The following is a 24,038-nucleotide window of genomic DNA, read 5'->3' on the forward strand; positions in this document are numbered from 1 at the left end:
TAAAAGTATTTTGTGGTTAGACAATACTGTGGATATTTGGAAGGACTTGCATGATAGATTTTCTCAAGGAGATGCTATAAGAATCTCAGAACTGCAAGAAGAGATTTATAATTTTCGACAAAACTCACTTTCTGTCACTGATTATCACACACAATTGAAGATTCTATGGGATGAATATGTTACTCTTAGACCTGTTCTAGTTTGCACTTGTGAGCCCCAATGTTCTTGTCAAGCACTTAAAGATGTTAAGAAAGCTTATCAGAATGATTATTCTATCAGATTCTTGAAAGGCCTCAATGATAATTTCGCAACAGTAAGGTCACAAATCTTCTTGATGGATCCTTTGCCCAACATTAACAAATTGTTTTCTTTAGTGCTTCAGCATGAAAGACAATTCAATAATCCTGTGATTAAGCTTGAGGAACCAACCTCTGTATTCTTAACCCAAGGACAATGATCTAATTACAATCGAAGACCATTTGTTCCACAAAATTCACAGCAATCTCAGAGATCTTTTTCCTTTTCTAACTCTGGTTCAGGAACCACTAATTCAAGAAGGTCCTATGCTAATACAGGATCCAAGCCAATTTGTAGTTATTGTAACACTCCAGAACATACAGTTGAAACTTGCTATAAAAAGCACGGATATCCAGTTGGCTACAGAGGAGGAAAAGGCAAATTTGGTTCAAAAGCTGCACATGCCAATCAAGTTTCTTATAACAATGAATTAGCAGACGAAGGCACAGATGTTGTGGATTCTTCAATTCCTAATTCTGCATCTAGAGGTCATAATGAGTTCACTTCAGCCAATAATATGGCCACCTCTCCAATTACTCAAGACCAATACAATCAGCTCTGATACCATATCGCAATTTGAAGGGAGAGATAATTCTCTTTCATTGATTTCGTAAATATATATATATATAGCAAATGAAGAAACAAATAAAAAATGAACAAAAAGGAAAACTGATAAATTGTAAATTACAAGTTTAGTCTTCTAATAGGGGTGTAAAAGTACATTGAAAATCAGTGTAAAAGCCATTTTCAAAACTTTTCTACTTCGATTACCAATGTATTTTATACAATGATTTTTCGATGTAAAACTCGATCGAAGTAACCATGATGTAAAAACATAACAACGGCTCTTTCGTCTCCTCTCTCTCTCTCTCACTGTCAAGCACTTCCGAGATTCTTTCGCTAGCATCCTCCACCACCGTCGAGATTCTGCTAGTCACCCCATTCTCTCTTCCACTCCCTCCCTCTCTCATTCTCTCTTGCTCTTTCTTTTCTTTTTCTCACTATCTATTCTCTTTTTGTCACAGGTTCGAACGCACTCGTCTCAAAACACAGAGGACACTCTCAAGAATTTCATAGTCCCCATCTCGCAACGAACCGAAGGTACCAGATCTAGACGTTGGCCTTCAGATCTGAGGGAATGTTGTCAACTCATTGTGGTTTTCTTAGATCTACGATTTATTTTTATCTTTATGGTTTGCGATTTGTTTGTAGTTCTTAAAACTGCAACTTGTTTTTTTATTAGGTTGTTAGATCTGCGATTTGATGGGGAGCTGTCTCCCAATGAACTAGATGATCTTGGGATCCATCTAAATGTGATTTTCAATTTGGATGTCAAAGACCTAGGTCCATTTGATAACAGCTGACATGGCTGAAATGAATGGCTCCTTTGATTCCCTCTTTTAATAAAATCACCATTTATAAAAAAAAAGGGCCGGATAGCATGTTGAGTTGATTTCTATATCTTACATGACTAATTATCCACTAAAACACAAAAATAATCATTCAATTCATCCATCGTGGCTGTTATCAAATCTTCCTTCACCTTAAATTGGTTAAGTCCCCAAAGTGTATCAACTTCAGGCCATGTTCATTTTTCGTGAAAGGGGAGAAAGTTTGGTCAATGGGATTGTGTTTGGATTTCAAAATTTTGTGGGACCCATGGTAAGTTTGATTTATCCGGATGTCACTTCCCCAGGTAAACGATACCCTTGCGAGACTCGGGTAAGTGGATGGTAAGCAGATAAAAATATGAAATTTCAATATTGCCCCCACAAGATATAAAAGTTCGAGACTCTTACCTTTCCGAAAAATCACCTCTGTGTTTCCCTCCTTCACTTCGTTCTACTTCTCTGAAAATCACCTTCTGCGTTTCTCCTCCACTCCTTTCTTCTTCTATGCCATTAATTCTTTCAGACAGAAAATGCTGAGTTCTTCCATCGCTGATGCGTGTCTTTGAGTTCTGCTTCTCTGTGTACCTCTGCGTTTCTCCTCTGAAAATCACCTCTGCGTATCTCTGAGCTCTGCTTCTCTGCATTTCTCCTCTGAAAATCACCTCTGTGTATCTCGGAGTTCTGCTTCTCTGCCTTCGCTACTGCTATATGAACTCATCGCAAATGCTGAAGAGTTGTCGTCGCCGTCCTCCCTCTGTTGCCGGCACCATTGATCATCCCAGTTGTTGTGGCCGTTCCGTCTAGTTGCCGTCTCTGTTCATTTTTTCCTCCATTTAAACAGTAAGAATCACTATTTCACTTGTCGTTGATCCACCATTCCTCTGTAATGCATCTTATTTTTTTTCATCTTATTCAAAAAATGTTGTTTCTCATCTTATTGTTTCTCTTTTATTATTATTTCATTGATTTCCTTTTTTTATTTTGATTTTTTTGTTTCCAGATTTCTTGCATGTGATACCTAGAGTTTTAACATTGTCTTGTTTTCTATTTCATGAATTTGTTAGGCACTAGAGGAAGATGTTAGGCACTGAAAACATGTTAAAAGATCATATTGAGAACCTTTGGTGGCTGAATATTGTTAGGCACTAGAGGAAGAACAATGCAGGATTGAAAATCTGCACGGAGCTCATTAATTGTTTCTTCGGAAGCTTCAAGCAAGCCTTTGGTGTCTGAATCTGAAGCCCTTGAATTAAATGATAAAAGATCATATTGAGAATTATCAGAAATAGGAGATACACCACGAGGCAAACTACTTTGGGAACTAGTTGAGTCTTTTATTTCAGTTGGATCATATGCATCGCCACTCAAGTTGTTTCCAGGGGAAATGTCCATCTTGTCTGTAGAACTATCGGCTGAGTCAGAACTATGGTGTGACCCTGATGCCCAGAAACTTTGGTCCTGTGGTAATAAAAGTAGAGAGCAAAATTATGTGATTTTCGAGGAAAGAAATGCTAATCAGTACAACAAAAAGCAGAAAAATAAAAAAATAAAATTGCATATGTAATTTGCCTACAGAGAAAAACCTCTTGGATGTAAGAAATCTCAGTAAGACTGTAATATGAAGAAAGCTATAAAACTAGAGAAGCATCAAGGGCCTGTCTGACAATATTACCTCAGATGCACCTATCCAAACTCATCCTATAGGTAGTAAAGAGATAAGATACACTATATCACATTACACTACAAATAAGGAAGAATGAAATCTGGTTGAGATTCTATTGTGGATGGATGAATAATGTGATATAAAATTTATTGTAATATAAAATGTAATATAAAATATACATTCATTATCACTTTCTGGTGCCCACAGACGGGCGACTCCACTAGGGAGACCCTGAGAACAGTGTGTGCCATTTTCCTTGCTGGTTCCAGCTGTGGCAATCGGTTTCGGTTCCCAGACAACAGTTTGTTTCCTGTAAAATTTAAAATCCCTCTTGTTTACACTTTTTTTGCAGCTTGTTCTGAGCTTGTTTTTAGTTGAAGCATTCCTAGTTTTATTAGTATGGGCCTGGATTGAATTCCTAGGATGGATAGCTGTCTTGATTTCTGTGATTAAATCATCTCGGTTTGGATTCTAATTAATGGGTAAATATGAGGATTTTCCATCATTGCTGATTTTGAATTTGTGATGGCTTAATTGCATATGCATAAGGTCAGGTCATTAGTGGTTAGATTTTATGTTCAAATAACTCCTTGTGATGAATAAAATGAATAATTTCTTTGTAGTTTCTATTGGCTTAAGCACGAGTGATTTTATTTTTAACTCAAATCAGGTTTGGATGTTACTATTTACTTCATGTTGATGCTTATTTGTTGCTGAATATGATAAAATGGACATATATGGATTGAGGTAGTGAGAAATGATTTAACAGCCCATATTTTTATAATGGATATGGCACTGAATAGAATGGTGTGGCAGAACAGGATTCATGTAGTTGACTGGCCCAACCTCATATAGTTGGGACAAAGCTTAGATGATGACAATGATGATGATAGCCACCCATGGTATGCAGTTGTCCCAAGTTTTGCTAAAAAAATACCATGGGACTTACTGCCTTAGGGGTCCAAAAATATCTGGTAAAACTTAAAAGATAACAAAAGGTAAGAGTTGACATATCTCCAATGTTCCATCATTGGGGATTGCCTTTTCTAAGAAAAGGTAAGAGTTATATTACATCCAGAAAGCAAAAAAATATACAAAATATGGAGAAGCAGTTTCTCCTACCAAACGATGCATGGGAATGGGGATATTGCTCCATTAAAAAAATAAAAAAACTATTGATTTCTGAAGTAGGGAGACCATCTGCTATGGCATTCAGACTAGTAGAGGCAGAGCACTATGCAAAAATGGATCCTTCATGCTCATGGTGTGGTCAAGTTAAATTTTGATAGTTGATCCATCAGCAAGCCTGTCGAGAATGAAGACAATGTTTGTTGATAGTAGCAATACGTTTTAGGTGCTACCTTCTTCTTACCTGGTTCATATATAGCAGAAATTACCATCTCAAGTCTGAACTGGAGCAATTAATTTCCAACTGCTAAGAGTAGACTCAAAGTTGAGGTCATTTCATGGTTTCAGGAAATTATTGAAATGATTCCATTTCACATCAATTAAACATGCCATAAGGTTTAGTTTGGGAAGAGTGTACAATTGCAATATGTACAGTGCAACAATAAGGTTTATAAATAACATTTATTGCACATGCAGTTCACTAAACATATTTGTATGTGCGTTCTTTTCAAATGGAGCCTAAGGAACCAAAATCTTTCACTATTAGTAAGGATTCATTTTGGTTGGCAGTCGGAAATCGGAATTATTAAAATAATTAGTATTTAATACTTCATAGATGTGTCCATGAATCTTTGGTTTTTCATCTTGCCAAGTCAGATTCCTGAACATGTGTTGGATTTTGATTCTTGTGACTATGTCTATGCAACATTGCTTTGTAGTTTTTGGGAAGGCTTGTTGCTTGTATCTCTTTCTTTCAGCTAAAGAAGTTTCCATTATCAATCAAAAGTTAAACAGGGGACCATTCCTTATCAGATTCATGTTGAAGTTGATTAGTTTTATTTCTATTTATATAGTTAGAACATGCATGGGATTCAAAATATGCTTTCAATGCAAACTTTTTTTTTTTTTGCAATTCCACTCTAGGGCCTTATCCTCTTAATTAATGGATTGTAAGTCCCCAGTTCAGTTTCTGCTACTACAATCACTCTCCTTGTTGGCCTTCCCCTATCTCTTTTAAATTCATTCACTTGAATTGTGATATGTTTATCTTCTATGAATTGGTTCCTTTTCTATATTTCTAGCCTTTCAAATAAAAAAGATACACTTACAATTGAGTGTATCCTTAGGAGCCCAGTATGTAACAACCTCAATAAAATTTAACAGTGTTCAATATAAAAATATAGCATTCTCTTTCTTTTATTATGTACTTAAATTCATTCATGCCCCAAGGTATCATTCTCTGTGATGCTCCTCCCTGGCACAAAATCACCATTCTCCCTTGACATAACTCTGTCAAAATATATACATAAGCAAAACCCAATATATATATATATATATGTATGTATATATATATCCAACATTCTGAAGAAATTTGTAGTTTTGTACATGCATTTACAGAGACTAGCAGGTCTAACTTCCCCAAAAAAGTTTCTAGCTTATTATCATCATCCTCAAGAATGGCCATAATTATCATCAGCACCTCATGGTGCTATACCAAACAACTTAACAAGCAATTCATGGACTTTCAAGGGAAATGAATGTAGTAGCAGCTCACACGAGATTCCTCATGATTTAGGCATTAGACAATTCTCACAGTCTGTCGACGGTCAGTTCTCCGGTGAGCTTGAATTTTCTCAGCAAGGAAGCAGGCAATACATGGAACTTCGGAGCTCAAGGGCATATGATTCTTCTAATAATCAGATGCACTGGTCTCTTTAAATGGATTCACTTAGAGCTTAATAGGTTTATGCTATGCATTTGCCTTTTTTCCCGAGTTTTGCTTGGACCTCTTTTTTGAGTTTCAATTCCTGGCTTTTGACCTTGAAAATAAGTTCTGGTTTTGCTCAGTTTTAAGTTGCAGTTCTACTCCTTTAGTAGCTTATTGGGTATGCTGGTATTAATTAGGAAGAGCAAGAGCTCCTTTAATTAGTTTGTTTTAAATTTGAAATCCAGATATTTAACTTGGCCTTGGAATATCAATGGAGCATCCACTTTTCAGGTAATGCAAGCAGCTAGCAAACTTGGTATCTCAATTACTGTCAATAAAGTAGGAAGTGATTCCCCAAACACTGGAGCTCCTACCACTGTCTCTCCAATTGATGGGTCTAAAGAATGGCAACCAACATTTACTTTGGACGAAGATGGGCTCCTTCATCAGTTACGTGCTGCTCTTGTGCAGTCTCTTGATACTGCTGCATGGCAGTTGCTCATACACTGTTATTATCCTCTTTTGTTTTTCTATCACTAGTTATTGTTTGTCATGCCTATATTTAGATGTTTTCATGTGGATCTTCTGTTTGCAGCAAAGTTGCCTTTACCCAATATGCAACAACAGCCTCATCAACTTTCATTTGTCCCTGCCATACAGGAGTGCATTGATGCTATAACTGAACACCAAAGGCTTCATGCTCTAATGAAAGGAGAATGGGTTAAAGGTTTGTTACCACAGAGCAGTGTCTGAGCTGATTACACAGTGCAAAGGATCAGGGGCAAGTTTTCTTATATTTTACTCTTGCTTATAGGCCTAGGTTGAACCTTTTATTACAGTTGCTTCCATTTGGATGGGATAACTCATATAGCAGTCACTATAATCATGGCCTCATGGGTTTTGTGGAATCTCACAGAGCTTGCTAAAGGAATCTGCTTGAAGAATTATGAATATCTGGGGAGTGGGGAGGTTTATGACAAAGTGAACAAGAAATGGACTCTTGAGCTTCCAACAGATTCTCGCTTGCTAGTATATCTTTTTTTATTTTGGTAGGATGAGGTGGGGGATCTCTGTTAATAACACTTCACTGCTTTCATTACAGGAAGTAACAGAGAAACTTATTTTGCAAGTGCTTTGGGTCCTCACGTTATTATTTTCTTCTTTTGTTGTATATGCCCATTTGTGAATTTCATAATTGTGATTTTGAAGGTCAAAGGATTGACATGATCTTATAAGCATTGACATTTTAAACTCTCCTCTGCTATTTGTTATTTGTGAAAATTCAATGGTTCAGTAAATAACCAGAACTAGTTTGATTTTCACAAAGAAAACCAGAAATTATAACAGTCTTAAATGCCCAAAATTTGAGCCCAAAATAATGGCAGATGGTGTTTTCTTCTATCGTTCCAGAGGAAAAACTTGAATTAGGCTCAAATTGGGTTTAAAAGAAGAGGCAGCATGGTTTATTTCCGAAAATTTTAGGGGCATTTAAGACTTTGTGACATGGTTTTCAATCTATGTCCAAGGAGTAAAATTGGAAAGAGAGGAAAAATATAACAATTTACCCAGGAAAGTAGGTGTTGCAAAAGAACATGGGAAAATAAGAAACTTCATTTACCTGGATAAATCAAACAAAAAAAAGAACATGCGTGTAAATGCACTTACCCAGAAAACACTTACCTGCGTAAGTGCATTTACCCAGGTAAATGTGTTTCCGAAAAAAGAACATGGCCTGAGTGTCTAAAGTATTAACGGGATCTTTGTCATGGTTGAATCCTTAAATCCAATGGGTCCATAGAAGGTCTTACAATAAATGGAGTTGGCAAAGTAATAGCTATTAGTTCCTGTACTTGGAAGCAATCAACGAGGTGGGGTCCCCCTCCCCTAGATGTAATCAAGTCAAATTTAGATGGATGTTCTATTCGTATACTAGGTGCTCCAATTTCTAACGTGGTGCTTCTAGAGCTGACTAATAAGTTTCCTGTATATTCAAGAACATAGGTTTTGAAGATTCTCATGAATCATAGAAATTGGTAGCACTTCAGGGACATGGACTGGTGTTTCTCCTTTAACTTCAACTTGGTGGTTTTCTTTGTCAGTAGTAACAAAAGATTTATTGGTAAAACATGAAAACATAGATAAAGGGAATAGAACACACAAGCAAGAAAGGAAATATATAAAAAAAAATACACTATAGATTAAATTTTTTCACTTCTATACAGCATAGGATCAAACTGCCAAATTGAGTGTCTGATCAGAAACCCAGATTACATCAGGTTTTTTGATAAAAATATATCATTTGTATGAAGGAGGCATTTGGTCTTTGGGATACAGGTTTTCTGTTTTGTTTAGTGTAGGTATGTTGTATATTCTCAATGGCAGCCCCAGGGACCCATTCCATTCTTGTCCTCATCTCCCCCATAAACTTTTTAATTTCCCTAATCATATTCCCGGTGGAGGTCACCAAACATCATGTAAAGGATTTTCTTTTTATGAATGATCATGCAAATGATTCTTTACAGTGGAAGAAATGGCCACTAGTTGCTACTATAGCGGAATTGTATACCACCTCCAGATTTAAGTAAGACCCTTTCTTATACAAATTTGATCATCTGAACTAGGTTCCAGCTTAGCTAGTTAAAAGGTTTCACTGCAAAATATAAAACAAATTAGATTCTATTTAGGTATATATTGAGGGGAAATGATTTAATTTTCACTTTTGTTAGTATGGAATGGTCGTATACAAAATACCATGGGGGTCATTCTTTCCAATGAGCTAGCTCATGTTGATATCAGGGAAATAATGCTATTGAATGGAAGTCACAAATCCTTTAATCAATATAGCTAAGATTGTCACAGTCGTTATTTGAAGATTGATAAAAAGTGGGCAATTTACGTACTGAGAATCATTAAAATCCTAATTCAATTATTTCTTGCCTGAATCCTTCAAATTAGGCTATGGGGATTAGTTTAGAATTCATTTAATTGATAAAGCACCCTCTTGTTTGCAGCAACAGATAAACCATCAACATAACAACTTTTGCATGAAAATATCCATAAAGCATAATCTTTCTTGATTAATTCGTTGTGAACGTAGGCAAATACTACCTCCTAAAAGTGCTTTTATAAAAGTGCTTTCATAAAAGTACTTCCATAAAAGTATTTTTATAAAAGTACTTTCATTAAAGTGATTTCATAAAAGTGCTTTCATAAAAGTACTTTCATGTAAAAGTACTTTCATAAAAATGCTTTTGTAAAAGTGCTTTAATATAAAAGTAGTTTTACAAAAGTGTTTTTGTAAAAGTACTTTTGTAAAAGTGATTTTACAAAAGTAGACATCTATGACAACAGTTTTATAGGTAGAATTTCCTCAAAAAATGAAACAAACAAGGTGAAGTATGATTATTTTTCATGTTGCAAGCTCATGGGGCTGATTTTTTGTTCTAAAAAGAATGTGACCGTTGGCAAGAATTTTATAACCAAACACTCTATTATTCATTTTTGCCCATTCTTGCCTAGAATGGACAAGAATTAAAACATGGCCTTATAATCCGTCCATGCCAGAAGGTATTTAAGCAGTCTAACTATCTCGCTCCTTAATCAACGCTACTCTTTTAATTTACCGCTTCTTCTTCTTCTTCTTCTTCAGTTCACCATACTCATGGCTGCCGTCAGAATCTTGGAAGAACATTTGCCTGAGTTAAAGAAGAAGCTGTACGAATTACAGCAACTGTGCGGGAAGGAAGAGTTTCAATTCGTGAATAACGCATCTAATGCAGCCTTAGGAAGGGTGGAAAATTCGGAGTGGGAGCAGCTCATAAACCGCTTCAATAATCTGTCGGATCTCTTCGGTCAACATGCCACTCAAATCCAGGATACCATAGCCGAACTTACATGTATCATCCACGACATCATGAAGATAAAATCCACAAGTTCTTATGTTGCCTACGGCTTGCCCTCTTCTCAATCTCAGCTGGAAGGGGACCCTGATGATGTCTTTGTTCGGAAAGCGTCGAGAGAATGGGGTGACCTTGGCATCGAAGAGAAGATGTTGAAGAGTTCAGTCATCACCGATCTTAGGCTGAGTTTCGATTATCTCACAACACCCGAACTCAAGCTCTGCTTGCTTTGCTTCTCCGTCTTCCCAGAGAATGCTGTCATTAAAAAAAGGGAATTAATCTACTGGTGGATTGGTGAGGGCTTCGTAACAACCGCGGGAGACAAGACCGCCGAAGAAATCGGCCATGAATACATCCGCGAGTTAATGAACAACCACTTGATCGAGCCCTTCCCGGAAATAGGATCTCAAGAAGCAAAGTGCTGCAAAATGCACCCTTGGGTTCGACAGATGGTGATTTCTGTCGCTAAGGAAGCTCAGTTCTTCGACTTTTATCCCATGGAACATCCCACCTCCGAGAACAATGAAAGGTCGGGGAGTCGCCTCGAAACTTCCTCACGATCTCGTCGGGCATGCTTAGCGACAACCAGTCGTCAAGGGTCTCCAGATCTAGAAAGACTGTATCACAAAGAGCTGCTGACACTATTCAATGTTGATGCTTGTTATCTTGATTTCAGAACGGATACATTCTCGAGGATGACGAAGCTAGTGGTTCTGCAACTAGGCAGGTGGAAGAGATGGCCCAAGCATCACATCGAAGTGGAAGATACCGGTTTCCTTGAAGGCTTGAGGGGTATGAAGCACTTGAGGTATCTGAGTCTCCAAGGCATATCTAGAATAACGAATCTTCCAGCTTCCATAAGCAAGCTCACCCACCTCACCATCTTGGACCTCCGAGCGTGTCACAACCTCGAGGAATTGCCTCCTGAGTTGGCGTCTCTGAAGAACCTGACTCACTTGGACCTGTCCGACTGTTACTTGATAGAGTACGTTCCTAAGGGGATCGGCTCCTTCTCCGAGTTACAGGTGCTGAAGGGATTTGTTATCGGTAATTCCAAGATCAATGACTCATGTACGCTAAGCGAGTTAGTTGAATTGCAGAGACTGAGGAAGCTAAGTATCAATATAGCAAGCGACGCAGTTGTTGCGGAAGGTGAGTTTGATAAATTGCAACAGTTGAAGGATCTTCGTTCTCTAACCATAACATGGGCACTAAAAGAAGAGAAGCAGGACGATAACGGTATACGGTCATCGACGGACGCAGTTGCAGAAAGCCTGGACTCCATTTCATTTCCTACAGGCCTCAAAAAACTAGACCTCCGATGCATCCCTCGTGAAGAGGCACCAAACTGGCTCGAGCCCAGAAAACTGGAGAATCTGGAAAAGCTATACATCAGGGGAGGGAAACTGAATCGATTACTGTGGGATCAACAGGATCCCACCTGGAAAAAAGTCCGAGTTTTGCGTCTGAGGTTCCTAGACAGCTTGGAGATGGAGTGGACCAAGTTGCGGAGAGCATTCCCATGCCTAGAATATCTTAACGTAGTTAATTGCCCTCGGCTCAGGAGGTTCCCCTGCAATGCTCAGGGAGATTGGGAGAAGCGAAAGAACCACCCCTGATTAGAATTTTATCTTGTGTTCTTTCCCATGTTGGGGATAAGTGATTGATTAATGTCCTTCTTTAGTGTTTTTAATGGGAAATAAAAAGCTAAACAAAATAGCTAAGAAGGGAAATCTAAAATCTCTCAGCTGGGAAATTTTCTTGCAGAGATGAAATATAATCAAATTCAGCAGAAAACTTTTAGACATTATTTCCTTTCCCATTTCACACTTCTTTCTTTTCCGTGGCTCTTATTTCTCCTAATTGATCATGTGCTATGTAACAATGCATTAATCTATATCTTTTATATTTCCTTCCAGAAATTCTAAAACAGTTTGTAGGGCATGGAGAGGAGAGCCCATCTGATGACTATTTAATCCTGATTCTAAATGTGGATGATCTCATTTTTCCTTTTTTTTGGAGCAGTAAAAATGAGAAAAGGATTCAAGCGCAGGGTAAACTACAGACCATGGTAGCAGAGATGTATTTTGGGTCTTTTATCAACACCATCTGTACAAAATTTAGTGTTGAAATTACCTGCGGCCCACTTCCTTTCCAGCTTATTTGTTATGCTTAAAAAAATGGATCAGTAGGTGAGGGTGCAAATGACTTGCTATTCTAATCAGACTTTAATAGATGTTGTTGCAATTCAGGCTTATAATCCCACTGCTGTCTTTAACAAGACTATCCGGGTAAATTTTCCCTTTCATCATATCAATTTTCTGTTTGTTTGCAGTGCAAATCTGAGCCTCAAACAATTTTTTTCCTACTTCAGTTTTGCATCCCTTTGTAATTATGATTTACACTCCTATCTGAAACCTAAATTTGTACTTTTTGTCTCATTTTCACTCATTGTCAGTGCAGATTTTGCATCTCAAAAACTTTGTGCCACCTTATTCCTACCTCAATTTCTCTCTCATATAAAGTAGGGAGTGGGGACTATATCATCTTTCTTCTTATCTCACTCCCAGTCCCAAACAAATAACCCTCCTACTTCCATTCTCTTTCATATAAGGTGGAGACCACATTAGTTTACTTCCTATTTTACTTCTCACAAACAAATAACATAGAATCAAATCTGAAAAAAAAGTAAATCAGAATATACTCTCAACTTATTTGCACTCCCAGCATTTACACCATTACAAATGAAATTCACACCACAAACAAACTGAGCCATACCAAAATAAAAAGATTACAGGCAGTGGGGTTTTGTTCAAATACTTTTCTCTTTTAAAAGGTCGTCAGAATGTCAGATATAGTTTTCTGGGTTTTGTTCAAATGCTAAGATCTCCCCTCGGGTTTACTTAACCTACCCCTTATAGTTTGGGATTAAGTTATTCCACCCCTCCCTACTATTACCTGTTAGTTTTAGCCAGTGATGGAACATGCTGACGTGCCATTTCAATCTTTTCAAAAATCCATTTTACCTTCATTTGGCACGGATATGAAATGGATAAAAATTTCACCATTAACTTTGTGGTGGGTATGAAAGGTTGAAAATAGGTTCATGAAAAACTAAAAATGACAATAAAAATTTGAGATTTTAAAACTGTATTCATTGTTTATAAATAAGGATGCTTTTATTAATATATATTTTAAAAGCAAAGCTTCTATTATTGTTAAGGGCATTTTGGTGAAAAAACTCTTATTTTCTATCCATTTGATTGACAACTCCAGTGGTTTGGTGGTCAAAAGGGGTATAACTCTTTGTTTATGTCTTGGGTTGAAACAAATTACTATAATTTGCCCCGCCTATGAATCAATCAGCATTTTCACAAATTTAATAAATGAAGGCCCTTATTTTCATATTTGTTATTAATTACTTTAATTTTGAATCTATTAACTCTTTTAAAATTTCGAATATCAAATTGTACCCCCATGAATGGATTGTTGAAAAATCCACCTAATCATTCAAATCTTTGTTGCAAAGTCTATAAACTATATTCCCTCTGTTTGAATCATCAATCATAAGAACTTACTTCAATTTTGACTGTAACTCCAAGTAGTATCTGGTAAGAGGAAATGAGGAATAAGTATCTGACTGAAGTTATAAGTAATTCACCCAAAAAGAAAATCACCATACCTTTCTTCCTAGTCTTGCGTGAGGTAGGGTTGCAAACAGATCGGATCAGATACAATATACCTAGATCCAAATTGGACTCATTAATAGATCAAATCTTATCCATTAAATAACATTAATGAATTGAATTTGGATTGGAATTGGACATTAAATAACATTAATGAATTAAACTAATAATTATATATTGTTATTAAAATAGACAAAAATGACTTTCATTGTATATCATCAACAAAATGATTGAAAAATAACTTGTATGAAACTTAAATCTGTGATTTTTTAGTAAAAATACAACATCCAAACCAGTTTTACTAATAAATAAAATGTAAATCTTATATATATATATATATATAAACTGAATTAGATTGAATAGTAGTGGATCCAGATTCTGTTCAATTATAAATGAATTGAATCTGGATTACCCTTAACGGGATCAAAGTTGAATTTGGACAAACAGATAACATTTGCAGCCCTAATGTGAGGAAGGTCATCAGGCTTAGAAGTGTCACACATGATCAGGATGAAATGTACTGCAACAGTTCTTTACTGTTTGTCTCTTTCATCTTTCAAGCTCAACTTTGAGCACAAGTCATGGTGGAAAGAAAGAATTGCAGGATGGATTGGCCAGGACAGAGAGGACAAGGGGCTTCTAACTCTTCAAGCTTTTCCTATGTATTGCGATTTTTGGTCTGAGAAGGAAACCTGGGTAAAACAGCATTCTAACTGTAGACTGCCTACACAAAAGCTTGCTATTTCCAATCAATCACGCAACTGGGCAACATGGTCCAAAAATATTTTGTTGGGCATGTTATGGACGCACGCGAACATAGGCAGCAGCACGCACAGCAGTGCGCGCCACCACGCACAGCAGCACTTAGGAGCCGCGCACGCACCATCCGGCAGCAGCACTAGAGAGGGGCCCACACGACAGCTCAGCAGGGTGGGTCCACACTTATCTTGCCACAACAGCTCTGCTCACCAACTCGCCGCCAGCTACATCATTCCTCATCCCTTATCCTTATCTTATCTTATCTTCTTAAGTAAGAGTTGTATTACCATTAGGAGTTTGAGTTTGAGTTGGATTACCCTAGCCTAGCCGAATCCAACAAGGAATTCCCCTCTGTAATCTCCTATTTAAGGAGCTACGAGTTGAAGTAAAGGCATTCAGTTTTTCGACCAAGAAAGGTGTAAGGAGAGTTCGGGTGGTCTCTTGGACAAATCACCCATTCGGTCTTCCACAATAGGGTCTGCACGCAAGGGAAGGCGCAAGGGGAAGCAAGAGGTTCTCCCCGTGGACCGACCCATGGCGAGATCCTACGCCTGGGCCCATAACATTCTGGTATCAGAGCCTACTGTCATGGGGGAACAGGAGCCGTTGTCTTCCAGGGTCCATGAGCTAGAGCATAGGCTCGCTGAAACCAACTTGGAGGTTCGTGAGGTCAAGGATGATGTCCGGGAGCTGCGACGCCTGCTGGAAGCGTTCCTCTCCAACAAAGAAAGAAGCTCTGAGGGAACCGCCACCACCAACAGCCGCCGTCCGGACTGGGCAGAGAATCCAGCAAATAGCAGATCGCTGCCCCAACAGTCGCTGTTATTCCCAAGTATAGCCGGCTGGAATTTCCATCTTACAGCGGCACCGGAGACCCGTTAGGATGGCTGTATCGCTGCGAACAGTTCTTCCGTAACCAGCGTACTGATGACAAGGATAAAGTTAGTCTAGCCACCTTCCACCTATCAGAAGAGGCGCAACTCTGGTTCTACAGACTGGAGCAAGAAGAACCGGGTCTCAGCTGGGGGTAGTTTAAATCATATTGTCTCCTCAGGTTCGGACCACCGTTGACAAGCAACCTGCTGGGCGAGTTAATCAACCTCAAGCAAACTAGAACTATGGCAGAATACCAATGCTAGTTCCAAACCCTTCTCGCCAGAGCAACCTCGGTTCACGCAGATCAGCAAGTCGACATGTTCACCGCGGGGCTAGCAGAATCCCTAAGAGTGGACGTGGAGATGCAACACCCTCCCAACCTGGTCACAGGCATGAACCTAGCACGTGCCTTCGAACGCAAACTACAACTCAGCCACGAAACCTTCAGTATGGGGCGGCCTCCATCAGCATGGGCATCCCCAGAACCACTCGGAATGGCTCCATATCCAGCAGCCAGCCAGGAACGGAAGCCACAGATGAGCACCAATTCCAGATTAGCATCCAGTGTGGGGGGCAGCGTCGGTACACCCCCTATTAAGCACTTGTCCAGGGCTGAGATGGCAGATCCCAGGGCGAGGGGGCAATGTTTTAATTGCGATGAACTCTACTCAGCAGGGCACAAGTGCAAGAGACTTTTCTGCCTCCTGGTGAAACAAGAGGAAGATGAGGATGAACCCCCTTCATTAGAACCCGATCTAGGAGGGCAAAGTCATTCCACCTATCCGGGATTCCTTTGACGGTGTTTCCCGACACCCATCCTGAATTCGAGCTTGAGGACAAGCTCGTAGTCCAAGAGGGGTGTGATGTTATGGACGCACGCAAACATAGGCAGCAGCACGCACAGCAGCATGCGCCGCCCGACAGCAGCACTTAGGAGCCGCGCACGCACCATCCGGCAGCAGCACTAGAGAGGGGCCCACACGACAGCTTAGCAGGGTGGGTCCACACTTATCTTGCCACAATTATCTTCTTAGGTAAGAGTTGTATTACCATTAGGAGTAGGTAATTAGGAGTTTGAGTTTGAGTTGGATTACCCTAGCCTAGCCGAATCCAACAAGGAATTCCCTTCTGTAATCTCCTATTTAAGGAGCTACGAGTTGAAGTAAAGGCATTCAGTTTTTCGACCAAGAAAGGTGTAAGGAGAGTTCGGGTGGTCTCTTGGACAAATCACCCATTCGGTCTTCCACAATAGGGTCTGCACGCAAGGGAAGGCGCAAGGGGAAGCAAGAGGTTCTCCCCGTGGACCGACCCGTGACGAGATCCTACGCCCGGGCCCATAACAGGGCATAAGATGTACTTGGAAGTAACTTACCTATAACATTAATTTATTATAAATGACCTATTGTTTCATAAATTAGCCTTTCAAGTGCATTCAAGAAAAATAATAATTAACAAACAACATATCAACCAATTAGTTGATATTCTGAAGAAAAATAAAGTTAATTTTTCCCATAAGTTGCAAATTACACACCATTCTTCTGATTGTAATTCTTAAAATTACTGTAAGGCACTATACATAACTGGATAATCCAGTTTACGGTAAAATGTAGGAGCAGCAGCAGGCCATTAGTCCCATTAACTGACAATGGACCATTCTCACTTATCACCATCAATCATGAATAATTTAGTAAATAAAATGAAAGCTACTATCTTGAAAATCATAGGCAAGAAAGACTGGCTTTAAGCAGTAATCTAAGTTGGTTAGGCAAAGCTCACCAGCCTTGGCCTATAAGCCACAACCAATCAAGTGTCACCCCAGCCTACAAAAACAAAACTCCATAACCTTTGATTAGAAAAAATAAAAGCAAGAACAAGGAAAAAGAAATAGCATCCTCAATACAACTTTAATTGTTATGCTTACAAGTTAACCAAACTTTTCCTAGCTAATAGTATACTTGACTACCTTTTGGTGCTGCAATGAGGACACAAACAGTTAGATAACCATTAGTCAATTCCAAGAATAACATCAACATGATCATCCGGCCTTGCTCTCCATATTTAGTTGTGAAGTAGAAAGGTGGGATGAGAAAAAAATGAGAAAGAATTGCAATCATTAGGCCCTTCTATGACTTTAAGAGTCAGGATTTTTATGAGGGATGCATCTTCCAATAAGATCCCACACATTATACATCGCAATCAGAACAAGTGCGTACCTGAAAGATCACCAAATATGAGACATGATTTGCACAGAAAAAGAAAACAGAGCCATTACACACAATGAGGAGGATATTTTCCTTATGAAAAAAGAGTTAATTTTTACACTTTCAGGTACTAGTAAATTAAGCACGTGCATTGCACGTGAGAAATTTTTTTAACATTAATTATTTGAATTTTAGATATATCATAATTAAGATAAAAATTGAAAATTAACAAAAGTAACAATATGATTAAAAATAAACTCAAATGCTTGTAATAAATGTGCACATGCATTGCATGTGAAAATTTTAAATTACAATAACAATTATTATTATTATAATTATTATTAAATTTTGTATTCCATTAATTTTTGCTATAAATAAAAATAAATTTTATTTTAACAATGATTTTTATTTATTATGATGAATATATAACATTATAAATGTTCCCAAATGCAATAGAATTTTGTGTTTTATCTTTTTTAAATATTTATTATTCAATTATGACATCATGGGTTTCTTTGAAAAGTTGGACCATTGACCCACCATCTAGATAAGAAAATAGCTTTACTTTTTTATTTGTTTTAAATTATATATCAACTACATTATATAAATAATTTTTACTTATTATACTTAATTTTTGTTTGACATAATTAATATATAACTTTATATATTATTTTGATTACTTGTACTTTTTTATTTTTTAAAGATTTATTATTTAAATATCATATCATCGGTTAATCCATTTGACCCAAACCACTAGCCCACAACCCAAAAAGGAAAATAATTTGGCCCAAATTTTTTCTATTTTTTTGTTATTATTTATATTTTCTATTTTTAAAAATTTTATTATTTGACTATGATATCATTTTATTTATAGGTTGGTCTTAACTTTGGCATTCCATTTTCATCATTAATAAAATTACTATACATTTCATATGTATTTTCATTTAGTATAATGAATATGCAATAATAGAGATATGTCCAATTCTTTTTATTTTTTGTATATATTTTAATTTTGTATTATTAAATATGACATTATTTATTAACCCATTTGACCCAAAATGGTTGAATTTCTTACCCACCATTGGGAGGGAAGAAAATAGTTTTGTTTTCAAATTTTTTTTCAAAATATTTATTTTTATAATATTAAAATTAATTTTATGGATTTAATGAGAGAATATACCTTAGTATGAGATTTAATAAGAGAGAACAGGAAAATAGTTTTATTTCTAATTGTTTTTAAATTTTACATTCCATTTCCATCATTAATAAAAACATTTCTTATTTATCATACTTATTATTGTTTAATATGTTGAATATATGATGTTAAAAATGTTCCCAATTTTTTTAATTTCTATATTTGTTGCATTTTATTAATTTTATTACTTAGTTGTGACAACATGGATTGGCCCAATGGTTGGGTTGCTATACTGCAACCTGGGCGATCAGGGTTCAAATCATGGAAACAGCCTCTCTGTGTATCTGCAGGGGTAAGGCTGCATATATCTATCCCTCCCCAGACCCCACATTGGCCGAAGACTCATGTACTGGGCTGCCCTTTTACTATGACGTAAAATAACCTGATAATGGTCATCACATATGACTGAATTAAACTAAGTTCTTAGTTGAACAAAAACAAATAAAATGTCAGTTGAACAGACCCCTGGTGTCTATTACTTTAGTGCAAGTTAAGAAGCAAAAGAGAAACTCTTCAAGTTGCATCATAATTTTAGTGTTGAGGTTCTTTCACTGACAAACTGAACAGGACTTCAGCCATTTATAGTCGTGTTTTTTTCCATATCATGATACTAGAGTTTAACTTAGTGCTGTGTTTGGTTTCTTTGAAAGATATATATATATATATATATATATATATAGGTAGATAGATAGATAGATAGATATTGATCAGCTTTCTTCGAAAAATAAGCTAGAAAGGGAAGTTGTGGGAAAGTCCTTAAGTTATTCTTTGTCAACTTTACCATTTTCAGTAATTTTACTAGAAATCAAATGCAGCTTAACTGTTTTTTTTTCATATTTTAATCTTTTATTATGGATGTAAAAAAGAGAGAACTGAGACATGACAAAGAACTTCTGAAATTCAAATCTGAAGACTGCAAAGAAAGGTGATGCTTAATGCCAACATTAAGATGATCTAGTTACAAATTGCTTCTTATAACCTCACAAGATATCTATTAGTGCTAACTAAATTTTTTCTTATTGAATGTCAATGATAAAATTTCACTATCCAGCATCCTATTCATTTCTTTTCCCTTTTCCATAATGAAATCTGCTGACTCCTTGAAGGATTTTGTGAAACTTCATGCTATTATTTAGGAGGCAAGTATGGAATAATATAACCATTACGGGAACAGTCCCTGGAAAACATCCCAAGGAGAAATAGATAAAAAATTTATACAATCTTTAGAACTTACCTGCTTAATGTTAAGAGTATCTCATAGATAAAACTTTATAGCCAATTTTGGAGAAATAGAAGTTAAGCAACGTAAAGATTTTTGTCCCTTTTCTTTCTTTGTTTCTTTGTTTCTTCTTTATTTATTTTTATCTTGTGAGGTCAGTGTCATATGCACATTGTTATCTGTCTCAAATTCCACCAAGCTATTAGTTTAATATTTATTGTCCATTACAACAGTATTAATAGGAGAAGAAAAAATAATATTTCTAAAAAATTAGCAAATGTAAATTTATTCTATAGAGATAAGGACGTCCAGCAATTGATATATTACATACTAGTGCCCTTGCGAAGTCCATCCTTAGAGTTCTCGAAGATTGCTTTCATAATTAGCCTTAAAAACCTGAGGTGATGCAGCCATTCCAGCTAAGAAAGACTGCAAAATCCATAATAACATGATAATTCGTAAATCTTGAAATGTGATTTATTCAATTTGGAAGTAAATATAAAAATCAGAGGATATACAAGACACTAACCACAATTACCTATTTGAATGAATTCGCGGCACATGAAGGAGAGGTCTCCAACTCCAACCATTCCACCCTGAACATGAGCATCTGCAACTCCAAAAACACCACTGATAGCACATATACCAATATAAGTCACAACTCCCCCTTTGCCAGATTTAGCCAAATCCAACTATCACATAGACAGAATAGGATAAGTTGGATTGGCAGGAAATAATGGTGAAATATAGTAAAATGGATAGTGTATGAAATATCAAGTCCAGGTGTTTCAGTTCACAAAGTTGTTCGAACAATGCAATACAAGAGAATGTTGATAGAACTTACAATTAATACCAACAAAGAACTAATGAATAAAAGGATATATAAAGTTAAGTTTCGCCTCTTGTATTAACTTTTGTCTCATTGTATGCTGATCTTTCAAGACTTCCAAGTGTGAAAGGTTGATAAATGAGGGTAAGAACCTTAGTAGGGTGGTAGCGCTGCAAAGGAATGAACAAAATGTTGTAGCCTCATTATATGAGCCAAAATGAAATAACAATGAAAAGTGTGTTTAGAAATATGGTAAGGTGTTTTCTAAACCATATGATCCACAAGTTTTTTCCTTGCATATCTGTATGACAAAGTATTAACTGGATCATCAATCTACAGTACATCTTATGGACTTCTTTCTATATGCTCACCAAGTCTAGAGATGCTGATGTATATGTTCACCAAGTCTACAAAATCCACAAGGACTAGGCAATTTATATTGCTTAGGAGACTTAATTTATAATAGTCTTAATTTATTGGAACATTAATAAATTAAGCAAGAAGCATTTATAATAGCTTTCAGATGCTTTTCATTGAATACATTTCATTTACTTTTGATTTATGTTGGATATAAGATAATCTATTCTTTTTATTTTCACTGCAAATAAGATATTCTATTCATATCTACCTATTTCATTGAACCATAACCTAGGAAACTGGCAATTGCATAATCTCTTGCCTGGGCACCTCACTCAGGCGGCTCCATCGCCTAGGCTTACCTAGGCATTCAGAGGACATTGAAATGATCCATTTAACAGCATAGCTGGTCATGATCAAAAGATATTGCCATAAATGAACTTGAAATATAAAATTTTAGGGTGTCTTGGCTACTGAGTCAATTCAGAGGCACCTAAACAGTTTCTGATCTACTCGGTTCACAGACAGGCCAAATTTATTTGGAAGAAATAAATTTTCAAGCTAAGACTACAAAATATGCTTTTGTCTATTGGAGATTAACATTGGCAATAAAATTGTGGTGATTGAAATCTTGACCTATCTTCTACCAAAAGAAATAAATCTTGACCTATCATATGGAAGACGAGCAGATTAGCTATCTTGAAGACAACTGTGCAAAAGTGGATAAGTCATGGTTAGATCTAGATGGAAATTCTTGATCCCCCCTGTCAAATATCCAACAGGTTATTTGCTTCATTTTTGGGTTTTAGCCCTCTTTTAAGTCTGCTAACAGGAAAAATCATTTCTTTCTCTTTTTTCTTTTCTTTCAGAATATTGGGCCATTTGATAACTGTTGAAGTGGATGAATTGAATGACTCATAGCTTTGTCTTTAGTGGATAAAATATTTCAGCATCAATCATCATCATCTAAGCGTTGTCCCAACTATATGAGGTTCGCTACATAAATCCTGTTTCACCATTCCATTCTGTTCGGTGCCACACCCATTAGTGGATAAAATATTTAAATAGTAAAATATTCAAGAATATAATAAACAATTCAACTTCATCTTCAGTCGTTAAGGAGCAAACAACCTCCTTAAGAACTTATTCACGAAAGACAAAGCAACAAGTCATTCAGTTCAGCCATTTCAGCTGTTATCAAATAGCCCCTAAAAACTAACAGGTAGATCTGGTTCAGTTTTGGGTTTGAAGGGTTCCTGCTCTGTCCAACCTGGATTTTCAAAAGGGAAAGAGGAAAACGAAAAGCTAATCAACCTAGTTTTCCATCAGGCCGGCTAGACACACAATCCAGTTACGCATATTCCCCAAGTAAGATCTTCTTCCAGACCAGCCATTGCCAACCAAGATCCAGAACTTTGTATAGTATCTTTCTTTGAGAAGAGTTAGGTCAATTTCCTTAATATGTCAAATGCCAAAAAGTGTAAGACCTACAAGCAATGTTTGTTTACATTGACAAGCGATATGCAGAGTTACAAAGCATAAGATAATATAATACCAAAAAGCATGAGACATAAAGAGAAGGGAAGTTCACCATTTACCGGAAACAAGTAAACAAAGTAATCTTCAATTGTTAGCATACTGTTCCACGAGAAGAGGCACCCATTTCCAAGGAGCCAACATACTATGATTGCAGCAGTCTCCCCCTGATGGTCATAGAAGAACTGTATCAGGAATTTTTTTGTTTTCAAAAACCCAGAATTGTATCTCCAGCGATAAAATTCCTTCTTCCCCTGTGTAAAGCAATTAAAGTTTTTAAATCACAAACCTTATGCTTGATTGGAGTTTTACTTCCACCAGTTGTAGGCATGTTTGCTTACTAGCAAGCAGTATCAACATAAAAATAAGGCATTGGCATTGGACCAGTTAATATTAGAATTCTTTAAAACCTCAGAGAAAGAAAAGAAAATCACCTCAGTCTAGAAAAGAGATTAGAATATTGCTTCTGAAGTCTGGACTAAATTTGAAGTGTTATATCCTTAGGCTTTCCTCTACCAATCTAAAATAGAAGTCTAATTTAGATTTCACGAAAATGAGAAGATAACCTGAAGCACAGATATGTTGTGATAAAATTTATTATTTCACAAACCCACTTCATATTTGCTGCAATATAGCCAGACTAAGAACTTAAATAACTCATTCAACAACGTAAGTCATCCCAACAAAAGAAATGTTACACAGATATCAACTTAGAATTTCATGTCAAAAGTCATAAAACCACCAAATATATAGATGAAAGTTGAAAACTTGGATATCATACGCTGTCGTGACGATCAAAACAATCCCAACACTGTCAAGGTCTAGCAAGAATGGAAATACAGAGTATAACAAATTGTAGCCGATCAAACTATATTATAAGTTATAACAGTATGTGAATCCATTATAGAACAATTCACTTACCAGACAGAAATACAGAGAGAGATACTAAGCTCTGACGTTTGGCAATGTAACTCCGAAGTTAGGTCAATTTCCGCTTTCCGAAAGACGGAACATCATTTGGCAAAAGGGTAAAATACAAAAACCTTCTCGGAAGTTTATAGCAATCATAAGAACCTCCCTTTTAGTTTCATTTTAACAAAATCCTCCCCTAAGCTTTTAAGAATTCGGCAAAATCCTCTCTTCCGTTATTGACACAGACGGAAAATCTAAGGCACTCGGTTCTCTGTTTTTTGGGTCGCCGGTCTAATTGTAAACTAAAATCCAACTTGACATTGCTCTTCCTTATTTTCAAATAACAAACTGGTTCAATTCTCCTCCACTTTGCTGTTCTTAA

General features: G+C 36.7%; 1 protein-coding gene, 1 long non-coding RNA gene and 1 pseudogene across 7 annotated transcripts; 2 read left to right on the plus strand and 1 right to left on the minus strand.

Moving 5' to 3' along the window:
• Nucleotides 1–1,053: 1,053 nt before the first annotated feature.
• On the plus strand, nt 1,054–7,438 carry LOC148803889 (uncharacterized). 5 transcript variants are annotated; one of them, XR_016080248.1, is made up of 4 exons: nt 1,054–1,398; nt 6,433–6,636; nt 6,783–6,968; nt 7,104–7,438. It is a non-coding gene; the product is annotated as an uncharacterized LOC148803889 (long non-coding RNA). The 5 variants fall into 5 exon arrangements; XR_016080250.1 differs by having other exon boundaries at nt 1,059–1,398; nt 6,479–6,636; XR_016080247.1 differs by lacking the exon at nt 1,054–1,398 and adding an exon at nt 1,429–2,528.
• A 2,087-nt stretch (nt 7,439–9,525) lies between these two features.
• LOC104612243 (disease resistance RPP13-like protein 4) lies at nt 9,526–11,819 on the plus strand. The gene has a single exon (XM_019200246.2). It carries the CDS (start codon nt 9,849–9,851, stop codon nt 11,703–11,705), a length of 1,857 nt encoding a protein of 618 aa, XP_019055791.1. The 5' UTR covers nt 9,526–9,848; the 3' UTR covers nt 11,706–11,819.
• Nucleotides 11,820–12,764: 945 nt separating this feature from the next.
• Nucleotides 12,765–23,659, minus strand: LOC104612244 (equilibrative nucleotide transporter 2-like; annotated as a pseudogene). The gene is made up of 8 exons (XR_016080245.1): nt 23,034–23,659; nt 22,807–22,911; nt 20,867–21,021; nt 20,561–20,714; nt 20,354–20,451; nt 17,329–17,379; nt 17,184–17,227; nt 12,765–13,828 (listed from the first exon to the last, which is right to left on the minus strand). The product of XR_016080245.1 is annotated as an equilibrative nucleotide transporter 2-like (transcript).
• Nucleotides 23,660–24,038: the final 379 nt, after the last annotated feature.

Source organism: Nelumbo nucifera, chromosome 1, assembly GCF_055504915.1.
Source record: "Nelumbo nucifera cultivar China Antique chromosome 1, China Antique-T2T, whole genome shotgun sequence".
Lineage (NCBI taxonomy): Eukaryota > Viridiplantae > Streptophyta > Magnoliopsida > Proteales > Nelumbonaceae > Nelumbo > Nelumbo nucifera.

Excerpts from the sequence above, each read along its gene's own strand:
- LOC104612243 (XM_019200246.2), top strand. The coding sequence starts at position 9,849 with ATGGCTGCCGTCAGAATCTTGGAAGAACATTTGCCTGAGTTAAAGAAG.